This window comes from Bufo gargarizans, chromosome 10 (genome assembly GCF_014858855.1).
Source record: "Bufo gargarizans isolate SCDJY-AF-19 chromosome 10, ASM1485885v1, whole genome shotgun sequence".
Taxonomy (NCBI): domain Eukaryota; kingdom Metazoa; phylum Chordata; class Amphibia; order Anura; family Bufonidae; genus Bufo; species Bufo gargarizans.
The window spans coordinates 124,338,453-124,361,377 of NC_058089.1; the positions used below are offsets into that span (position 1 = coordinate 124,338,453).

General features: G+C 46.7%; 1 protein-coding gene across 1 annotated transcript in view; it reads left to right on the top strand.

Annotated features, from left to right (window-relative positions):
* Positions 1-5,104: 5,104 nt before the first annotated feature.
* Positions 5,105-22,925, top strand: part of ACTN3 (actinin alpha 3) — a 75,356-nt gene continuing 57,535 nt past the window's right edge. Inside the window, exon 1 of the mRNA XM_044269664.1 lies at positions 5,105-5,434. Coding sequence (XP_044125599.1) covers positions 5,303-5,434 — 132 coding nt within the window. The 5' untranslated portion in view covers positions 5,105-5,302. The remainder of the gene's footprint in view (positions 5,435-22,925) is intronic.

Below are 22,925 nucleotides of genomic sequence, written 5' to 3' on the forward strand. Positions count from 1 at the left end.
TCATTCACACAACCGTATTTTTACTCTGTGTCTGAGCCGCATTTTTTGTAGATCGCACGTGGATTCATTTCTGTGGGGCCACATGGATGTCATACTTGTGCTATCCTTGTCTGTGCTGCAAATCATAGAACATGTCCTATTCTTGTCAGTTTTGCACAAGAGAATTGGCATATTAACAATGGAGCCCGTGGGATGCACACGGCCTGTATACGTGATTTGCGGACTTTAAAATGGATACGGCCATTTGAATGTAGCCTAACATGTGGAGTCATTTAGATATGAATATAGGAGAGGGATTCTTTACAGTTAGTGTAGTCAAACTGTGGCACGCCCTTTCCCAAGAGGTAGTAAAGGCAAAAGCTATGTCACCATTTAAAAAAGGAATACTTATTAGCAAATAGCATTGAGGTTTAGAATTAAAGGGGTTTTCTGGAATTTTACTACTGATGACTTATTCTCAGGATAGGTCATCGGTGTCTGATCGGGGGGGTGGGGTCCAACACCTGGGACCCCCCGCCAATCGGCTGTTTGAGAAGGCATCAAAGCTCTTGTGAGCGCCACAGCCTTATCTGTGCTTACCAAGCACAGTGCCATACATTGTACAGTATATCAGCTGTGCTTAGTATTGCACCCAATTCCATAAGAGTGAATGGTGCAGAAGAAGAAAAAAGATGAACCTTTGGATGGCGCTGTCAGCAGGAGTCAGAAGCAGGTAGGTATTGATAACACAATACTTTTTTATTTTCAGTCAACGCGTTTCAGGGGCGGAGAGCCCCCTTCATCAGGACAGTATACAACATGAGAGTGAATGGGGCTGAGTGCGATACCAAGCACAGCCGCTATACAATGTACGGCCCCGCAAAAAAAATATAGCATGTCCTATTCTTGTCCGTTTTGCGGACAAGAATAGGCATTTCTACAATCGGCCGCCCGTTCCGTTCTGCAAATTGCAGAAGGCACGTGGGCGACTTCCGATTTGTGCGAATGCACGTTTTGCAGACCACAAAAAACGGCACGGTCGTGTGCATGAGGCCTAATAAGATCGTTTGTGCAGTCACCTATATCATTGTTTGCCAGCAAAAGATCATGTCGTCTAAACAGAATTTGCTGCCGACAAACAATGATTCTGTATAGGGATGAGAGATGGCATTGGTGATTGCTTTTCCCCACGCTGTGGAGGCGATTGCTGCATTTAACTGCTGCTCATTCCTCCACCGACGAGCAGTCAATTGCCAAGAAGGAACACAGTGATAACCCTCTTGAGTACAGATAATGTAGTAAATGTCACCTGCAGTCCTATGTAACACTACCGATAACACAATGATAACTCTCTTGAGTACAGATAATGTAGTAGATGTCACCTGCAGTCCTATGTAACACCCCACATAACACAATGATGACTCTCTGAGTGCAGGTAATGTAGTAAATGTCACCTGCAGTCCTATGTAACACTACCGATAACACAATGATAACTCTCTTGAGTACAGATAATGTAGTAGATGTCACCTGCAGTCCTATGTAACACCCCACATAACACAATGATGACTCTCTGAGTGCAGGTAATGTAGTAGATGTCACCTGCAGTCCTATGTAACACTACCGATAACACAATGATAACTCTCTTGAGTACAGATAATGTAGTAGATGTCACCTGCAGTCCTATGTAACACCCCACATAACACAATGATGACTCTCTGAGTGCAGGTAATGTAGTAGATGTCACCTGCAGTCCTATGTAACACTACCGATAACACAATGATAACTCTCTTGAGTACAGATAATGTAGTAGATGTCACCTGCAGTCCTATGTAACACCCCACATAACACAATGATGACTCTCTGAGTACAGGTAATGTAGTAGATGTCACTTGCAGTCCTATGTAACACTACCGATAACACAATGATAACTTTCTTGAGTACAGATATTGTAGTAGATGTCACTTGCAGTCCTATGTAACACCCCACATAACACAATGATGACTCTCTGAGTGCAGATAATGTAGTAGATGCTACCTGCAGTGGCCTGTGCCAATTCTGCGACTCCAGACTGGTGTCGCCTCCTTCTTCTTAGCGCACTACAGTTGTGTCCTCCTCCTCTTCTGGTAGCAGCAGGGAATCAATAGTGAGGAGGAGCAGGGGCGTAGCTATTGGGGAAGCAGGGGAGGCGGCTGCTTTGGGGCCCTGACTCAGAAGACTAAAACATTTTTTCTCAGGGCCCCCTCAACAGTATTACAAAATTAAATTATATATAGTGACAGTATAGACAGTGTAGAAAACGGATGGAACAGCTGCTGGGCCTGGTCTGAGAGAGCGATCTTTACTAGCCACAGGAATGGGGGCAGCATGAAAGGAAGGGGTTGAAAAAGAATTACTGGGGGAGGGTGGACCCATTCAAAAATTTGCTGTGGGGCCCAGTCATTTTTAGCTACGCCACTGAGTAGGAGGTGCCAGCTTGGAGCCCTGCACAGAAATTCTTGATGCTAATTAGCGTCAAGACGTTAAGACTAAGCATTATGACTTGTGTCCAGTTCTTGGGCAACCCACTGTGGCAATGCCTACAGCAAAATTGTGTGCATTGCCGAGGTGTGTGGCCTTAGAATTCCGAACCTATAACCTAAAGTCCAGGGCCAGACCTGTGGCTGTAAGCGGGTCTACAAAGGCCCTGAGCAGAGGCACACTGCTCTTGTGCACAGTCAGCATCTGTGACCTTGGTGGGCCCCCCTGCTCAGCAGGCTCAGGGTGGCCTCCCTGTTGCCCTGCTAGCTACGACCTCTGAAGCATACAGTTCCAAGAAAAAGTATGTGAACCCTTTGGAATTATATTGATTTCTGCAGAAATTGGTCATAAAATTTGATCTGATCTTCATCTAAGTCACAACAATAGACAATCACAGTCTGCTTAAACTAATAACACACAAATAATTAAATGTTACCATGTTTTTATTGAACACACCATGTAAACATTCACAGTGTAGGTAGAAAAAGTATGTGAACCCCTAGACTAATGACATCTCCAAGAGCCAACTGGAGTCTAATCAATGAGATGAGATTGGAGGTGTTGGTTACAGCTGCTCTGCCCTATAAAAAACACACACCAGTTCTGGGTTTGCTTTTCACAAAAAGCATTGCATGATGTGAATAATGCACTAAAGAGCTCTTAGAAGACCTACAATTAAGAATTGTTGACTTGCATAAAGCTGGAAAGGGTTATAAAAGTATCTCCAAAAGCCTTGCTGGTCATCAGTCCACGGTAAGACAAATTGTCTATAAATGGAGAAAGTTTAGCACTGCTGCTACTCTCCCTAGGAGTGGATGTCCTGTAAAGATGACTGCAAGAGCACAGTGCAGACTGCTCAATGAGGTGAAGAAGAATCCTAGAGTGTCAGCTAAAGACTTACAAAAGTCTCTGGCATATGCTAACATCCCTGTTAGCGAATCGTCGATACCTTAAACACTAAACAAGAATGAATTTCATGGGAGGATACCACAAAGGAAGCCACTGCTGTCCAAAAATAAATTACTGCACGTTGACAGTTTGCACAAGAGCACCTGGATGTTCCACAGCAGTACTGGCAAAATATTCTGTGGACAGTTGAAACCAAAGTTAAGTTGTTTGGAAGAAACACACAACACTATGTGTGGAGAAAAAGAGGCACAGCACACCAACATCAAAACTTCACCAACTGTGAAGTATGGTGGTGGGGGCATCATGGTTTGGGGCTGGTTTGCTGCGTCAGGGCCTGGACGGATTGCTATCATCGAAGGAAAAATGAATTCCCAAGTTTATTAAGACATTTTTTAGGAGAACTGAACTGTCCACCAGCTGAAGCTCAACAGAAGATGGCTGGCATGACCTCAAGAAAGCTATTCACACCAGACATCCCAAGAATATTGCTGAACTGAAACAGTTCTGTAAAGAGGAATGGTCAAGAATTACTCCTGACCGTTGTGCACGTCTGATCTGCAACTACAGGAAACGTTTGTTGAAGTTATTGCTGCCAAAGGAGGTTCAACAAGTTATTAAATCCAAGGGTTCACATACTTTTTCCACCTGCACTGTGAATGTTTACATGGTGTGTTCAATAAAAACATGGTAACATGTAATTCTTTGTGTGTTATTAGTTTAAGCAGACTGTGATTGTCTATTGTTGTGACTTAGATGAAGATCAGATCACATTTTATGACCAAGTTGTGCAGAAATCCATATCATTCCAAAGGGTTCACATACTTTTTCTTGCAACTGTACATACATACAATACATATCATGCCATAAGGAGGGACAAATAATTGATGTCATGACTTCTCCAGGTAAAAGAAGAGGCCCTGTAGCTGCCACAGGTTTGGAACCATGCATCATGTGTTCAGGCCCACTAGTCTCATGAAGCAATACCGCACACATTATTTTCCTAAAGTACTTTCCAGCAGCAAATACAAGCAATTACTCTTGCATAAATTCTGCACACATTCTGTGAAATCGCTGACATACTAATATATCTGTCATGTTAAGATGCCCATTATTGATATTGTACTGAATCAAGAAAAAAAGTGAAAATGATTTGCCTCCAGATATATCTTTTAATAACTGAGTATAACACATGCAATCTTAATTTATTAGGCGTTTCAATTTTGATTTGAACAGTTTCAGAGATAACACGTCTTCAATGCAGTATCAAAGTGACATACGGTACTTGCTATTTAGAGGGGACTATTTGTTTTACTGCTAGACTATTCTTGGACGCTGAAAGTGCTAGCAGTTTAAATGTATGCCAGGGACAGATAGCAAGGAGAGAGAAGTCTATTTCTGTATATGTGACATCATGACAGATGTCACATACAGTAACTTTGAGAGATCTTAAGTACTTGGGAGTTACAAAGTGAAGCATGTGACAAAGACCTTTAAAAATTAGTATTATTAATATGACATGACACTAAATAAATGTAAGAACCCTATAAAAAACTTTTGTCCAAAGTTTCACCAAGTCTGAACTCATAGGGCAGATAAACTAGGAGGGGTTTCGTTAGACCACCCACTCACCATTTATGGCTACCTATCTGACCACATGGTACCCAGCTGATGGTACTTATGTGCAATAGGTCACGTGTATTTTTTTTGACCAGGGACAGCACGCTGGTAAGGAGGAAGCAAGCATTTTAAAGAGGGGATTCCTGGTTAGATCTCCCAAGAACCTACCACTGCAATACATTATTTAAGCCATTACCTGCTGGCCAGGGACTGCAGGAGCCTGTAATTCCAAAGCCAAGACAAATTACAGATTGATAACAAGGGAAGGGTGAGCGCAAAGATGACTACCATCGAAACACATATACAATATACCAACTCATACAATGTCGGAGAAGATGATTACATGCCTCAGGAAGAAGACTGGGATAGGGATCTACTCCTAGACCCTGCATGGGAGAAGCAACAGAGAAAGGTAATGTTATGTAGAACATTCATACTTATTATTACTTTCACAGATTGTTTCAATATAAGGGAAAGATTCATAGAAAAATCTATTTGTTTATTATCGTGATGGGTCGGGAACCAATGATGGAAATAGTAGTTAACAGCAGCAAGGAAGCTTCAGGCTGACTGCCCTGTGGGTTTAGCAGTCTGCTCAGCTGGCCTCTGAACAGGTGCTCCCACCAGAGCTCTTCCACCCCACACATGCAGCTCCCCTCCCTGTCATCGGCCTGGCTCAAGATGTCCACTGATGCTTTTTTTGGAAGGAGTGGGCTCAGCAAGAGTGATGGATTGTTTTTCATTCTCTGACCAGCCCCTTCAGTTTAGTTGGAGAGATGCAAGGTGATCCTTGTAAGGGAGGGGGCATAGGGGTGGGAAAGAGGGCCCGCATCTGTGGTTTAAGGAGCAGCTGGTCCCTTGTAATAACCCTGGTATGGTTGATGCCTTATAGGTTGGTGACATTTTCAGTAGAAGGTGTCATCATTATGTGGAATGTATGAGGAGGGTGATCAGGTGGCACAGTGGAGACTTTATGGTTGGGATATGACTTCAACATACAGATATAGAGGCAAGCATGGTTATCAAATCTCTAATGACATCAGTCTAGTCACTCTATCTGCCTGTGTCATTAATGTTTGGAATGGCATGAAACAGTGTTTGGTTTATGTCAAATGGAGGGTGACCTCCAGTTTTCCACAGACTTAATCAATATACTATACAGCCACCCAGCGCTTAGCCAACATCTCTAACCCTGGAACAGAACGTGCTCAACCAGTGCCGGGCTCCAGTCACAGATTAGTAACAGAATGACAATCGCTGCTCAATTATCTGAATACAGACCATCATATACAATATCAAACTAATTATTTCTGTGCATAAACAATCAACATAAAATAATACTAATAACCCTCACTAATGTGAAATATTACATAGTATAGAATATAAATATAATCAAGTTCCAATATCTGCAGCGTTTGAGAGATATAAAGTAATACAAGTAATGGTGATGATGAGGATAATAATAATAAAGAAAACAGCACCTCCACAACCATTTCGAGAAAGCAACCGATGAACATCCGCCTATTTACTAACCCAATTATCATCAATCTTCTTATCGTTCGCCTCCTCTTGCTGCGTCAGTTTTCAGCTTCTGGATGTAATGGAAAGGTTTTGATCACTGTTTGGCAGCATGCTGAGAGATCTCCATTCCCAAATTAATTTACATAAATCATTTTTTATTGTTTTAGTGCATATAAAATAAAAATGAAACGACTCTGCCAATGGTCTTGATTGAAAGTGAACAGTTTTTTGTGCTCACAGTTGTGTGCAGACCTATATTTATTCATGATACATACTACATGCATACATACCTTGTGTGGTCTGACCTTGCAGTCGGGTGTTACTCTTTTACTTCTACATTTGGCTGGTTGGAAAGAAGTAGGGGACAGATAGAAGAGAGTGACATCTGACTGTAACATCAGATTACACAGGGTTTATATGTAGTAACAATGGAGGAACAAAGGTGGACATAAGTTTTCAGGTACTTACATTACATATCTATCTCTCTTCCAATGCTGCCTATCCTGCTGCTGGTTGTACATGAGGCTATGGCACCGTACTGATGGCACTGAACAGCAGCGATTCATTTCGGGCTGTTGGGGGGATGTTTCATCCTTACTGTGGGTCACTGCAGTTAGGTGACAAGGCTGTAATTGGGGTAATACAAATTAAAGGGTATTGCAGGATTTTAATATTGATGGCCCATGCTCAGGATAAGCCATGAATATCTGATAAGCCAACACCACGCACCCCAGCTATCAGCTATTCAGGAGCAGTAGTGGGAGCAGCGCTGCAGTAACCAGTTCCGTCCATTAGCCAACGGACAGAGTTCTGATGCCTATTTCCAGCATCGGAGCTACCCGAAAACAGCTGATTGGTGGGAGTGTGGGGCGCTGGATCCCTGACCATCAGATATTGATGGCCTATTCTGCGGAAAGGTCATCAATATAAAAGGAGTGGACAACCCTCCTGGGAACCTGTCACTTTGTACATGCAGTCTGATCACTGCCAGCATTGTGTTCTAATACAGAAGGAGCTGAGCAAATTGATATATAGTTTAGTGGGAAAAGATTCGGTAAAACTTATATTTTATTCATTTAAAGCTCTGCTTAGGGTACAACCACATGGGGCGTATATGACGGAATTGCAGGGGGGAAGTTCATAGTGTTTTACAGCAGCAGCAAACAAATCTCACCCAAACTGTGCAGAATCCTGCATAAATTGAGATACGGTCTCAGGGTCACTGAGTTTTGGTAAATGCATGTTCTTGCTGCAGAGGGGACGGAATTGAGACGGCACATGAACTTTATTTTTTTAAATCAGATATTTTTTATTCGGCCCATGGACTTTCTGTTGAGCCTATCTCCTCATTCTGGTTATCTGTGGGGGTCTCAGCACTTAGACCCCAACAATCAAATAGTTTGAAATGTCTCTATGACATATCAAAGGTTTTACCAATAGTGACCCTTTAAATCCTTAGCATGTCAATTTCTCACGAGAGATATGGATCGTGGCAGGATTACTCATGGTTTAGCAGGCAAGTTTAATACGTTTTTTCTGAGATTGCCTTCAGTGTGTGTGTTTTTTCCGATTGTATCTGGATTGCATGCATTTTTCACGTTTGTAAAGAAAAACTGAAGAATAACAATCTACATCTCTAAGCAACCATCAGTGGAAAATGCTTTGCATCCGGAAGCTGTTTTTCACGCAAGCACCATTTACGTCTATGGCGGCCAGGGCTACGTGAAAAATACACAATGTAGAACATGCTGCGATTTTTCTTTAACGCAAAGATAATGCGTGAAAAACTATGCTCATGTACACAGACCCATTGAAATGAATGGGTCAGAATTAAGTCCGGATGCTGTGCACAGTGGAAGACTAGGAACTTAAAATGGCCCTGGAAAAAAAAAAAAAAGTGGCCCCATGTTGTAGGTAGGTCCAAACTGACAGAAGGCAGGGCCAACAGAAGTAGGAAGGGCCAGCAGTACCATAGTGCAGCACTAAATACTACCACTCCTGCCGCAGTATTCAACTGTATCATGGTCCTGAGGATGGCAATGCAGTTGAAGGCAGGAGGGCAACTGTGGCCACCAGCCAGTTGCATAAGTATCTGATGCTCCTAGGATTAATTAATGCTGAGAGCATCAGATCATTATGAACCTGGCCAGTGTTCGTGAGGAGGACTCGGTTAAATGGCCCATCTGTAAATTTCCCTGTAGGCGCTATGGCCAGTCCACCTCTTGCTATGTGTTCACTGCTCGCATGGCTTCCGGCAGAAAACTTGTGCGTGTAAATAGCCCTTAGGGTGTAGTTTTGCCCTTAGGGTGTACTGCAGTTCTTGTTTTGTCATATTCTCACAGCAGACACAAGAATACTGCCAGATGGAAATCACTGGGTTAAGGTTTTAGTCCTAAGGTTAATTCCACACACTGCAAATAATTGACACCATAGATTTCTCTACAATTCCAATTTTGCCAGAAATTGTGTAGAGATTTGACCACTGAGTTCATTCTACAAATCTGACCCGTGTGAAGAGGGCTGCCAATAGGAATTTCAGGGTCCTTGACAGGCAAACTGTGTGGTCAGCTTTAATTATGGGTTAACAAAGGGAAAAAATTTGTGCCATTTTTATTGAATCTGTTTACTATATTGTGTGGGTTTTTATAGTTATTATGATTTCAGGGATGCCACATACTGTTTTTGATATTTAAAGGGATATTCTGGTTATATTGTTATCCCCTATCCACAGGATCAGGGATAACTATTAGATCGTTGGGGGATCTACTACTGGGACCCCCACCAATCATGAGAATGGGGACCCCAATATAACTGGAATACACCTTTAACAGTATGTTTACCATAAATGCATTTATGGTAATGTGTTTTGCTCCATTATTTGTAACATACTGTTAAATATCACAAAATTGCATTTGGTATCACTGTAGTCATAATAAACCATACAATTTAGTGAACACATTACTTATGGCGATCAGTAAACAGTGTAAATAAAAATTGTGTTTTTTTTTGTATTTTAGTAATACTGTTTACTTAATATTATGCCTGTGAAATAAAATAATAATACTATTTAGTAGTACAGTGTACCTCTATAGTATGATGGTAAATAAGCTGCCCGTCAGGCAGAAGGTTGGGTTTCACCTATGACCTTTAAATAATATTTTTAGTAAATGCCTGTCAGTTGGGAGAGGGCCCCTCCCCCAAACCACCCACATGGAAGTAAAGGGCCACACAGCTTCATTAGTGTTCACTGCACTGAGGTGAATATTAGGCTGATTAGGTCAGAGACTGGAAGTGTCCTCTAACAGGCTACAATGGACGCCTGAATAGGCCATGACACTGGAGCAGTGGGCTCCCATGGATTTTCTAGTTACAGTATATATATATATAGAGAGAGAGAGTTTGAATGTATTTATAGAACTATAGAAATATGTAAAATATACCAAATTGCCACCATATCCACCCTGATTAACCCCGGCAAAACAACTGAAAAAAATAAAATAAAAATAGGGAATCGATTCTAACTACATTTTTTTATTTAAAAAAATAAAGGCTATAACAAAAAAAAAAAAATGGATGTTTTAAATAATAAATAAATAAAAGTGAAGTAAAAAAAATATAAATCATCTTTCTTTCACACATAATCAATGTCCCCTGGTCCTAAAGTACTTGACACAAATAACTCCTGTGCCAGTTCTTTGTATTGACCACAACTGTATTTATACATGTAATTACCATCACCTCTGGGCTAATTGTACATGGGCAGGTCTTCTGTCTGGGCGCTGACCATTTTTACAATGGACAGCACCCAGACATAACACTGACAAATTAAAATCAATGGGTTTTCTTCACACACATGAAAAGGCATGCAGCAATCTCCGCCATTGCATGAAGACGGGGGAAGGCTATTGCAATCCCTCATCCTCATACAGAATCATGGTTTCTGAGCAGCAGATCCCTGTTTAGACCACACAATCTGCTGCCCAGAAACTAGGATCGGTGGGGTCTGGATGAACAAGCCTTTTGCTCATTCATCGGGTGATCCCTGGCACATTTACACGGGCAGATTGTTGGGAACAACTGTTTGCAGGAACGGTCGTTCCCGATAATCTGGACAATTATTGTCTCGTGTAAATGCAGCATAAGAGTGGAGCCTACACAGAGATTAGGTATAATGGAATGATTTGCTCCCGTTCTGTGTATTTGACCCCCATCTGGTTATGGCTCACAATCACTTGTGTTCTGTAACAGAGAATTCTGCTACATAGCTCTAATGCTTGCACTGTACGGCTGAAGGTCAGTGGTGTAACGTGGGTGGTCAGCACCCGGGGTGAATCAAGTATTGCGTTCCCTAACCTCATACACTGACTGTTAGTGGAATTGGGAATGCCTCAATAAGGGGGAATATTACTGTGGAGGCCTACGTGGAGTCTGCACAGCAGGCCCATGGGAACTTTACTTGTGCTACTCAGAGTAGTACTCATACAATTCCCATGGGCCTGATGTGCAGACTCCATCTAGGCCCCCACAGTAATAATCCTCCATATTAAGCCATCTTAGGCCCCAACATGGGGCTGAAAAGGCACTCACGTGGTTCACAGCCCAACCAGCCCCCCCCCTGACTTACCATGCAGAATTCTGATGGGCCATGGCTGGCACTTGCAGCCCATCACTAAAACTCCCCCTGTGCTGTCAGGTGCACCCCTTAAACCAAAAAGGAAAGAAACACCCTGTCCTCGCTGCCCTTCCTGCATGCTGGTCTGTTGTTGCTCCACACTAGGGTGGCATGCACCCTGCCTGGTTTAGCCTACAAGACAGTCAGGCACATGCACCCTGATGACTCGTCAGTGGACATGTGCCCGACGCTCTTGTAGGCTGCAGCCTGAACCAGCCTGCACATAGTGAGCAGCCTGCCATTCACTCTGTGGAGGCAGCGCACTACATGCATTCACTGAGTAGTGATGGTGTTTGAAATACTTGGTTTCAATGTGCCTCAGAGACTGGGTGCCCCTCTGAAGTTTGGCGCCCTGCGCCGGGTAAACTGTGATGCCCCGGCCCGACTGTGGTCATTCAATGCGCACGCGCCGATATCACGTTCATCGGCGCATGCGCGGGATTACAGACGATAGGAGGGAGGTTAGAGCAGAGACTAAGGGCGGGCAGACGTGGCGGAGAGGGAGTGGCTTCATATGAAAATGAGCCAGGGGCCTGGGCACCGGCCGTTGTAACTCCGCCCCTGGGCACCTTCACAGCCTAATTTGCATGTGGATTAAAAGTGTTTTTCTGCAGAACGATGATAGCAAGGAACAAACGGTAAGAACAGTTATAATAGGGGGATGCCGTGGACATAACACTGTTATTAGGTTAATAGGGTGAATCGGCGTGAAAGACTCCCTTTAACTGTCAATGGATCCTGTTGCTGTTGACAGGATCCACTGACAATCATAGGTGCCAACCAATGCCTGCTGTCAGTAAGTGATCAGGCAGAGTGGATAAGATACTCATCCCTTTGTACCCACCTAAATATCAAAAGGTTCTGGAGGTGCCTGTCAGCCACTTATCCACTGCCTATTGCCATAAACGTTTATGCTAACAGTAAGTAGACATAGAAGGAACGAACAGGTGAGGAGACTCCGGCTTCATATATCACTATTATGACTGTCATTAGCATGAGTCATTCCTATATGGAATTAATCCTTTAATTGGCACAGGCATGTGATATATAGCATGTCACGCTGTCCTGTAAGGTTCACTGGATGAGGTGTGAAGACTTCTGACAGATGTATCTATGACATTGATCCTGTATCCCAAATATGTACCAGATATCTATATTTAACCTTGCTAGTTACATAGCACATACATTTACACGTTTTACTGCCTGGACGGTCACTCTGTGTTTGGGGCTGATTTTCATAGGGGCTTCACCAAATGTGCGCTTATATCAGGTTACAACAGCTCTGGAGCTCCAGATTTTAGATGTGACTTAACAGAGTATGGATGTTGCATTTTTCTGCAATGTTCTAACATACATGTGTTACATGAAGATAATGGGGTTAAGCTAATGAAAAGTGTAATTAGGGAGAGGTGATTTACCAATAATACTAGTGTCACTTATTGTATGTGGAAAAAGGTGATTTTCTTCTTATGAGGCATCAGGGCCACGGTGTGACTTCTATCTAGAGATTGATAAAGCCTAGAATAACTGGGAACATGTTAGAAATAAGTTAAAAGTAGTAAAAAACATTATGTCACAATTATTAGTTTAGAAGTTACAAAAACCCACCATTAATACCATTAACCCATTAACTACCGCCCAACCCTATTATCCAGATGACAATGATAACATGAGAAGAATGAATTTCATAAGTGATTTGGTGTGAAACGTAAATGCATAAAAAAATAAAAAATATACAGTTGCAAGAAAAAGTATGTGAACCCTTTGGAATGATATGGATTTCTGCACAACTTGGTCATAAAATGTGATCTGATCTTCATCTAAGTCACAACAATAGACAATCACAGTCTGCTTAAACTAATAACACACAAAGTATTAAATGTTACCATGTTTTTATTGAACACACCATGTAAACATTCACAGTGCAGGTGGAAAAAGTATGTGAACCCTTGGATTTAATAACTGGTTGAACCTCCTTTGGCAGCAATAACTTCAACCAAACGTTTCCTGTAGTTGCATGAAGAGGGCAATGGCAATACGCTCGGTCCACCACACCACCTACCATACCAGAACTACCCTCCTAATCCCATAGAAATAAATACGCAACACCACTGCCTGGATTTAATCGGCCACAGCAGCCGTTTATTAAATAAATACATAACATCATTAACATATAAATTAACCCAGGACGAGGGGAGGTCCTAGAAGCCCCAATAACCTCATAACACCACTAAAAACCTGCGTCTCCATCTTGCCCCCAGCCGTTGAACCCAGCTCGGAGGCAGCAACTGATGGACGCGTAGTTATTTACTACCAGCTCCTCAATGAGAGTCCAGCCCCTCCCGCGGGGCCCTCCCATCCTCAGATACCACCATCTTCTTCCACTTCAAGGACCTCCCCCGCCTCCACGACTGCCGCGACAAAATAACAAAGGAAACCAACCCAGACCCCCCCCATACCCTATCACCAAAGGGCCGGGAGGGTGGGCGTTCGCTTGCCCTGGCCGCACTGTCCTCTCTCTCCCGCCTCTTCCCCTCGCAAGCGCTAGCCACGCCCCCACCCCCTCCCGCTCCCCTGACAACTCGCGCCTAACTGACCCAGTCTCCCACTTAACCCTTACCTCACCTGTCCTTTCGCTGCCATCACCTCTTCATGAACGGCCTCCCCCACCGCTGCGCTCCTCGTCCGGCCTGACTTGAAGAGGGCAATGGCAATACGCTCGGTCCACCACACCACCTACCATACCAGAACTACCCTCCTAATCCCATAGAAATAAATACGCAACACCACTGCCTGGATTTAATCGGCCACAGCAGCCGTTTATTAAATAAATACATAACATCATTAACATATAAATTAACCCAGGACGAGGGGAGGTCCTAGAAGCCCCAATAACCTCATAACACCACTAAAAACCTGCGTCTCCATCTTGCCCCCAGCCGTTGAACCCAGCTCGGAGGCAGCAACTGATGGACGCGTAGTTATTTACTACCAGCTCCTCAATGAGAGTCCAGCCCCTCCCGCGGGGCCCTCCCATCCTCAGATACCACCATCTTCTTCCACTTCAAGGACCTCCCCCGCCTCCACGAACGCGCAGCTTGACCTCCTCAAGCCTGCGCGTCCCTCCACATCCCCAACGCCGTTTCCACACCACTCTGGAGCCCCAGAGACCACAAATCTGTTCCCACCGCATTCAAATGGACCCCATCCGCTCTCCAAAAAGCCCCTTCACCCTTCTCCAGCTCCACATGTCGCACCACCACCGCCCCATTCTTTGCCATAAAACGACCCACCGCCCTGTTCACCTTTATCCGGGCCTTGTTAATGCTGTCCACCGACCGTGCCCCCCTCCAAACCGACCGCGGAACAATGTCCGACCAAACCGTCACTATACCTGGAAACAGCGCCCAAATCCTCAACAAATCGAACTTGACGTCCCTAATCAATTCCCTAAACGGCCTCCTACCCAGATCGTTGCCACCTACATGAAGCACCAACACATCCGGAGGGCGATCCAACCGCGCAAAGCGATGAACCTCCCGCAACACTCCCCCCCACAACATCCCCGGAACCCCCAACCACCGGACCGTGGCTACCTCCGGACTAAAACCCAACTGGCGCCCGCACGGCCGCACATCCGCTCTAACCGCCCCCCAAAAAACATAGGAGTGACCCAAGATCCACACCAAGGCCGCCGCAACACCTGCGAACAACAAAAGAAAAAATTAATTCACACCAACACACTCCCCCTTACAAAAACCCCAACCGAACATACGATTTAAACCGCGCCGACTCCCAACGCCCAATTCTCCTAATCCCCTCCGCACTGACCCCCAACCTAGCCGCCTCCGTCGCGGCCCCAATCCGAAACGAATGCCCAGCATATCCTTCCGCCGGCACGCCCAATCCTCTCAAACATTTCTTAAACACTGCCAGAAACTGAAATCTGGACAAAAAGGAACCATCCTCATGCCGAAGAAATGGCAGCGCATCCTTGGTAATCCCCGCGCCGTAAGCGCCCGCACACCGCACCGGGCACATACCACAACCCGGGACCGCAAACAACACAAACTGCCGCCCCCTGCCCTCCTGATCCGTTTTGGACCGTCGAATCCGAACCACAACCCTGTCCACCGCTAACTCAACATCATCACACCGCAAACCCCCCGCTCTCCGAACACTGCCACTCACCAACTCCCCTAATCTAAACGCTCCAAAGAACGCTAATGCAAAAGCCGCCCTGAACAACCCCAGCTCCCAACCAGACTTACAAATGATACTTAACTGCACGCCCACCCGCAACAGCAACTCAAAAGACACCGGCTTCCTCTGATCCGGCACCTTGGGCTCCCCCCTGCGCCAACCCTTCAACACCTGCCGCACCAGGAAACCCTTCGTCAAATCAGGCAGCCGCCTCAACCTAAACCCAAAAGCTACCCCTGCCATAAAACGACTCACTTTGGACACTGTCCACCCCTCCCTCTTCAAACAACCCAGCAACTCCAACAGCCTAACCTCCCCGCCCCCAACACCCGTCCCCCTGGCATCATTCCAACACTCCCAGGTCGTCCACGCCTTACCATACTCCTTCCAAGTACCCGGACTCAGCGAATCCCTCAACAACCCCATCACTTCTCCTCCAGGATCCCCCAGAGCCACGGCGGACACTCCAGACCCTCCTCCTCCGCTTCTGGCGCTAGAAGCCGGAACCGCTCCCACTGCGAACGAGAAAGAGAATCCGCCACTGAATTAGACACACCAGCAACATGCTCCGCCACCACCCAAACATTAATCGACAAACAACGCAACACCAAAAACTGCAACAGCCGAACCACTGGCGGGGAAGACGCTGACAAACTGTTAATAGCCTGAACCACCCCAAGGTTGTCACAATGAAACCGGACCTTCCGATTCCCAAATCTCTCACCCCACAACACTACCGCCATAACAATCGGAAACAGCTCCAACAACGCCAGATTCCTCACCCATCCTCGGGTCACCCATGCCTCCGGCCACCTGCCCGCACACCATTGTCCCTGGCAATAAGCCCCAAACCCCACCCCCCCGACGCATCCGTATACAATTCGAAATCCACGGAATCACACAACCCCCCCATAACCAGCGTCCGCCCATTATACTGCCCCAAAAATTCCGCCCACACCCTCAAATCCCCCTTTAACTCCTTGCCCAACCGTATGAAGTGATGAGGCGCCGACACCCCCCCCGTAGCCGCCGACAACCGCCTGCAAAAAATCCTCCCCATCGGCATAATCTGACAAGCAAAGTTGAGCTTCCCTAACAACGACTGCAAATCCCGCAACCTGATCTTCTCCTTCCCTATGGCCCGCTCAATACCGCAGCGCAAATCCAGTAACTTATCCTCCGGCAGCCTACACTCCATCCGCTCCGTATCTATGACAATCCCCAAAAAACATAACTCCGTCACCGGACCCACCGTCTTCTCCCGCGCTAACGGCACCCCAAAACGCTCAAAAACCGATTGCAACGTGTGCAACAACAAGGAACACACCCGCGAATCCGCCGGCCCCAAACACAAGAAGTCGTCCAGGTAATGTATAACAGACTTACAACCCGACACTTCGATCACCACCCACTCCAAAAACGAGCTAAAAGTCTCAAAGTACGCGCACGAAAGAGAGCACCCCATAGGCAAACACCGATCAACAAAATACGCCCCCTCCCAAAAACAGCCCAACAACCCCATGCTCTCCACGTGAACCGGAAGCAGACGAAAAGCCGCCTCAACGTCAACCTTTGCCAACAGCGCCCCCCGCCCCCACCTCCTCACCCACCTCACAGCCGCGTCAAAGGAAGTATAAACCACCGAGCAAATCTCAGGATCAATACCGTCATTGACCGACGCACCCTTGGGGTAAGACAAATGATGAATGAGCCGAAACTTATTCGGCTCCTTCTTCGGCACCACCCCCAAAGGAGACACCTTCAGATTCGGGAGCGGTGGCTCCCTAAACGGACCCGCCATCCGCCCCAGCTCAACCTCTCTCCGCAACTTGTCCCCCACCACTCCCCCATGCTCAAGCGCAGACCTAAGGTTCTTGTGAACAACAGGCCCCGCCGCCACCACAGAGGGAATGCGAAAACCAAAACGAAAACCGTCCCCCAACAACCTAGCCGCTTCCCGATCCGGATATCTATCTAGAAACTCCTGCATCACGTCCACCCGCACCGGAGTCAGTCCCTTTTCCAGCCCCCTCACCCCCCCGCTGCCGTCCCCCCTTAAAGCAACGGCTCGCTCCATGGGGCCCACCGCACCCAGTGCATTCATGCTTGAATTTGCATTTTGCCCCAAACCTGCAGTTTCCCTCATTAAAGAGGAAACACAGCCCCTTTGCCGACGCAGCCGCCAACGCTCCTGGAGAAGACCCGCCCGGCTCCCCCCGAAAGGACTGCCCAGCCCTAGGCACCGCCGTCACCCTCAGCCACAGCCCGATGTCCTTGTGATCCCACCGGATATCAGGCCTAACCGCCTTACGCTGCCGGAACTGCTCATCATACCGGAGCCAGCCCACCCCACCGTAAACCCGATACGCTTCCCCTATGGCGTCCTGATAGCAAAACAGCGCCGAACAGCACTCCGGGGACCGTTCCCCAATGACACTAGCTAAAATGGCAAACGCCTGAAGCCAATTAGCAAATGTCCGCGGAATCAGCCGATGCCGCCGCTTCTCTTCCTCCTCCACCTTCTTACCCTCATCCTTCTTCCCCCTGTCCAAGTTAAACCGTTCCAACGGGAGCAGCGAAAAAATCTCCACATACTCCCCCTTCCATATCTTTTCCCGCACCTCCTGCTTCAAATGAGCCCCCAAAGGGCCCTCAAAGCACACATACACCTCGCCACGCGCCCTGTCATCCAACCTCTGCCCCTCCGCATCCCCCCCAACCTGCGTCTCCACCGACACTGACCCAGCCGCCCCCCCTGACGCCCCAGCCCCCAACCCCGGCAACACTCCCCAACCCTGCAATGGCGACCCCCCTCCGGACCCCAACCCAGACAACCATCCTGCCAGCCCCCCCAACAACTGCCCCAACCCCTTACCTAACTCACCCATGGCCGCCCCACCCCCAGCCCCCCCCACCGGGAAGCCCTGCGCTAAAATGGGTCCCCATGCAATCTCACCAGGCACCACGGGCGCTGTGACTCCCGCTGCCGCTGATCCAGACTCCCGCCGCACCGACACTTCACTGGCGTAGCTCCCAGACGTCGACGGCTGCTCCTCCTGGACCACCTGGACGACCCTCTGGACCACACTGGAAGGCCCCCGGGCCGGAACCGCGGCGTCCGTGTCGACGAGGGGACCCTCTACCTCACCGCCTCGATCTTCTCTGGGCCTGCACGGGGAATCCCCTCCATCCCATGCAGCCCGAAGCACCTGGAACTCATCCTGCCGCCGAGTGGACCGCCCGCTGTAAGAAGGCCCAGGCCGGACCACCGTTCCTGGTCCCGCATCCATCAAGACCGCCGCCGGGAGCGGGGGAGGGGGCGTCCCGCTCCTCTCAGGGCCCCGCCGTGTAGTGGGATTCCTCCCGCGGCGAGGGCGACTCACTGCAGGCCGAGCGGCCGCCCTCCGCCGCGGAGGGTCCGCAGAGGGGCTCCCGACTCGGCGCCGGGCCCGGGGGGTGCTTTCAGGGCTGAGGCGCGCCGGTGGGTGACCCCGCCGCGGCCGTGCCGCCCGTTCAAGAGGGGTAGCCACAGGAGCAGGCAAAACTCCGCACGCACCCACCTGCTCCTGCAGCCAGCCAGGCCCCCGCACCTCCGCCTCTCTCCTCAGCCACTCCAGCAGCTGCTCCACCGACATCCCCTGAGCCGACATCTTAACGCAGGTCCGCTCCGTTCGCTTGCCCTGGCCGCACTGTCCTCTCTCTCCCGCCTCTTCCCCTCGCAAGCGCTAGCCACGCCCCCACACCCTCCCGCTCCCCTGACAACTCGCGCCTAACTGACCCAGTCTCCCACTTAACCCTTACCTCACCTGTCCTTTCGCTGCCATCACCTCTTCATGAACGGCCTCCCCCACCGCTGCGCTCCTCGTCCGGCCTGACTGATCAGACGTACACAACGGTCAGGAGTAATTCTCGACCATTCCTCTTTACAGAACTGTTTCAGTTCAGCAATATTCTTGGGATGTCTGGTGTGAATCGCTTTCTTAAGGTCATGTCACGGCATCTCCATCGGGTTGAGGTCAGGACTCTCACTGGGCCACTCCAGACGGCGTATTTTCTTCTGTTTAAGCCATTCTGTTGTTGATTTACTTCTATGCTTTGGGTCGTTGTCCTGTTGCAACACCCATCTTCTGTTGAGCTTCAGCTGGTGGACAGATGGCCTTAAGTTCTCCTGCAAAATGTCTTGATAAACTTGGGAATTCATTTTTCCTTCGATGATAGCAATCCGTCCAGGCCCTGATGCAGCAAAGCAGCCCCAAACCATGATGCCCCCACCACCATACCTCGCAGATGGGATGAGGTTTTGATGTTGGTGTGCTGTGCCTCTTTTTCTCCACACATAGTTTCTTCCAAACAACTCAACTTTGGTTTCATCTGTCCACAGAATATTTTGCCAGTACTGATGTGGAACATCCAGGTGCTTTTGTGCAAACTGTAAACGTGCAGTAATTTTGTGGTATCCTCCCATGAAATCCATTCTTGTTTAGTGTTTTACGTATCGTAGATTCGCTAACAGGGATGTTAGCATATGCCAGAGACTTTTGTAAGTCTTTAGCTGACACTCTAGGATTCTTCTTCACCTCATTGAGCAGTCTGTGCCGTGCTCTTGCAGTCATCTTTACAGGACGGCCACTCCTAGGGAGAGTAGCAGCAGTGCTGAACTTTCTCCATTTATAGACAATTTGTCTTACCGTGGACTGATGAACAGCAAGGCTTTTGGAGATACTTTTATAACCCTTTCCAGCTTTATGCAACAATTTTTAATCTTAGGTCTTCTGAGAGCTCTTTTGTGTGAGGCATCATTAACATCAGGCAATGCTTCTTTTGAAAAGCAAACCCAGAACTGGTGTGTGTTTTTATAGGGCAGGGCAGCTGTAACCAACACCTCCAATCTCATCTCATTGATTGGACTCCAGTTGGCTGACACCTCACTCCAATTAGCTCTTGGAGATGTCATTAGTCTAGGGGTTCACATACTTTTTCCACCTGCACTGTGAATGTTTACATGGTGTGCTCAATAAAAACATGGTAACATTTAATTCTTTTTGTGTTATTAGTTTAAGCAGACTGTGATTGTCTATTGTTGTGGCTTAGATGACGATCAGATCACATTTTATGACCAATTTGTGCAGAAATCCATATCATTCCAAAGGGTTCACATACTTTTTCTTGCAACTGTATATGCAGAAAACTATTTTTAGTATTCATCCTGCAAATTATAGAAATTATGCAGTAACTCGTGTACCCTTATACAATTCAGTAAAAAATAAAAATAAAAAATACAATTTTTCATGCATAAAACAAGGCCTCATATAGCCATGTCAATGAGAAAATAAAGAACTCTGTTAAATGCACAGAGTAACAAGGATAGGTCATCGATATCAAATTGGTGGGGTCCTGGCTGCTGGCACACCCGCTGATCAGCTGTATGAAGAAAATGCAGTGCTCGTACGAGGGCTACGTTCTCTTCATACAGCTGATCGGCGGAGGTGAAAAGTGGACAACCCCTTTAGGCTGCATTCACACGTCTGCAAATTATCCTTACGGTCCGTTTTTTTGCGGATCCATGTTTCCGTAAAAACCTTCAGTTTTTTACAAAAGTGCATCCACATCCGTTCCGTGTTTCCGCAGAAATAAAAAAGGAAGGAGGAATACATGCTGCTAGGGTACCATGCCATAATATGGATGATATGCGGATGACATGCGGAAGACATTTGGTGTCTTTCCGCATGTCATCTGCTTTTTTGCGGACCCATTGAGTACAATGGGGCCGCGGACCGCAATTTGCGGCCAAAAGTAGGACATGCTTCATTTTTTTGGCAGAAGCGCATCACGGAAGTGCTGATGCGGACAGCAATTACTCCCCCATTGAAATGAATGGATCCGCACCCGTTCCGCAAAATTGCGGAACAGATGCGGAAGGATAATTGCGGACGTGTGAATGGAGCCTTAATCTTTCAAGCAGCACAATCACAGTTCAGATACTGGCCTAATAAGACAAGACTTGGATCATCTGTGAGAATATACACTGTATGCAGCCATGCAGTTGCATGAGCCTTACCTCTGTTTTTATTAGCTGTGTTAAGGGTCCTTACAAATATGAGTTTTGTCTGGCACTTTTTTGCCAGTAAAAAAAAATACCAGATAAAGTAAATTTATTTTTTTGGCCACCTGTGTTTTTTTGTCGCTTTCTTTAGACATTCTTTGCAGCTTGTTTACTCAATAGCGTTTTCTTGATGGCATTTTTATCCTATAGAGAAGGTGATGTCAAATATTTTCTCCTATAAATTGATGTCAAAATGCCTCACAAAATGCCAAGCTAGAAAGACAAAAGACTTTTCTAAACGACTTTAGGTGCTATTTCACAAGCAGGATGGTCACCATTTAGGCCGTTCTGACCTAGATGTTAAGAGGTGGTTATGTGAAAGCACACAAACACAGGCTTTAGATGGCCCAGAGAGACCATTAGTAGAGAGGATTGTTTGATTCACCAACAAGCAGCAATCACAGTTTTGTTGTCCACCATCCAGATACAGGAGGCACCTTCATTACATACGCCTGTCTCTGTCCGGACCATTTCCAGGCGCTTAGCAGAAGGAAATTTGGTGTGGAGGTGCCCATTACATGTCCTGTCTTTGATAGCCAGCGACTGGAACCGTATTGTCTTTAGCGACGTATCTAGGTTCTGTTTGGGATCTGACAATGGTCTGATTGCTGAGTGCTTCAATCCTGCGTTTGCTGTGGAGGGATACACTGCCCCAACTACTAGTGTGATGATCTTACATACGGCAGTCGGTCTTCCCTAGTAGTGATACGTAGGACACTAACAGCTCAGCTCAGGACATCCTGCTTCAACATGTGTTGTCCCTCATGACAGGGCCTCCTACTGGCATTCTCAGCAGGATAATGCTCACCCACACACAGCAAGGGTTGCACCCTTCCTTGGCCTGACTGGTCGCCAGATTAATTGCTAATTGAGCATTTATGGGACCAGCTCAAATGCAAGATTTGGCAACCTATGAGTGTGCAGGATCTACAGGCACAGTTGCAACATCTGTGAGCAAATGGGCTGCAGGATACCATATGGAACCTGTATGCCTCCATGCCCAACCATATCTCATCTTGTATCCAGGTTAGAGGCAGCCCACCAGGGTACGAGAGCCTACTTTCTATTATACTGTTTTCCCCAATAAACTTACCCTTTCGCTCTAATATTGTAATCACTTACACACAGCCCAACAGCACAGTGACTAGTTTTCACCCTTTAAATAGACAGACTGGCTGGTTACAAGTTTGAAGACACCTATGATTCTAATTACAGGACATACCTTAGTTTAACATCTCCCTATTATTTTTAATCTTTTCTAGGGTTACCATCATTTTTGTCCAGGCCAGTTTCATTAGTTTGTTTTATAAATTATTCTGTTGAACCACAATTCAAAAGCAATTTATGACTTTCATTAGTTGACTTTCAGTCAATTTTTAAGTTACTTTTGTCAGTTTCAAGTTA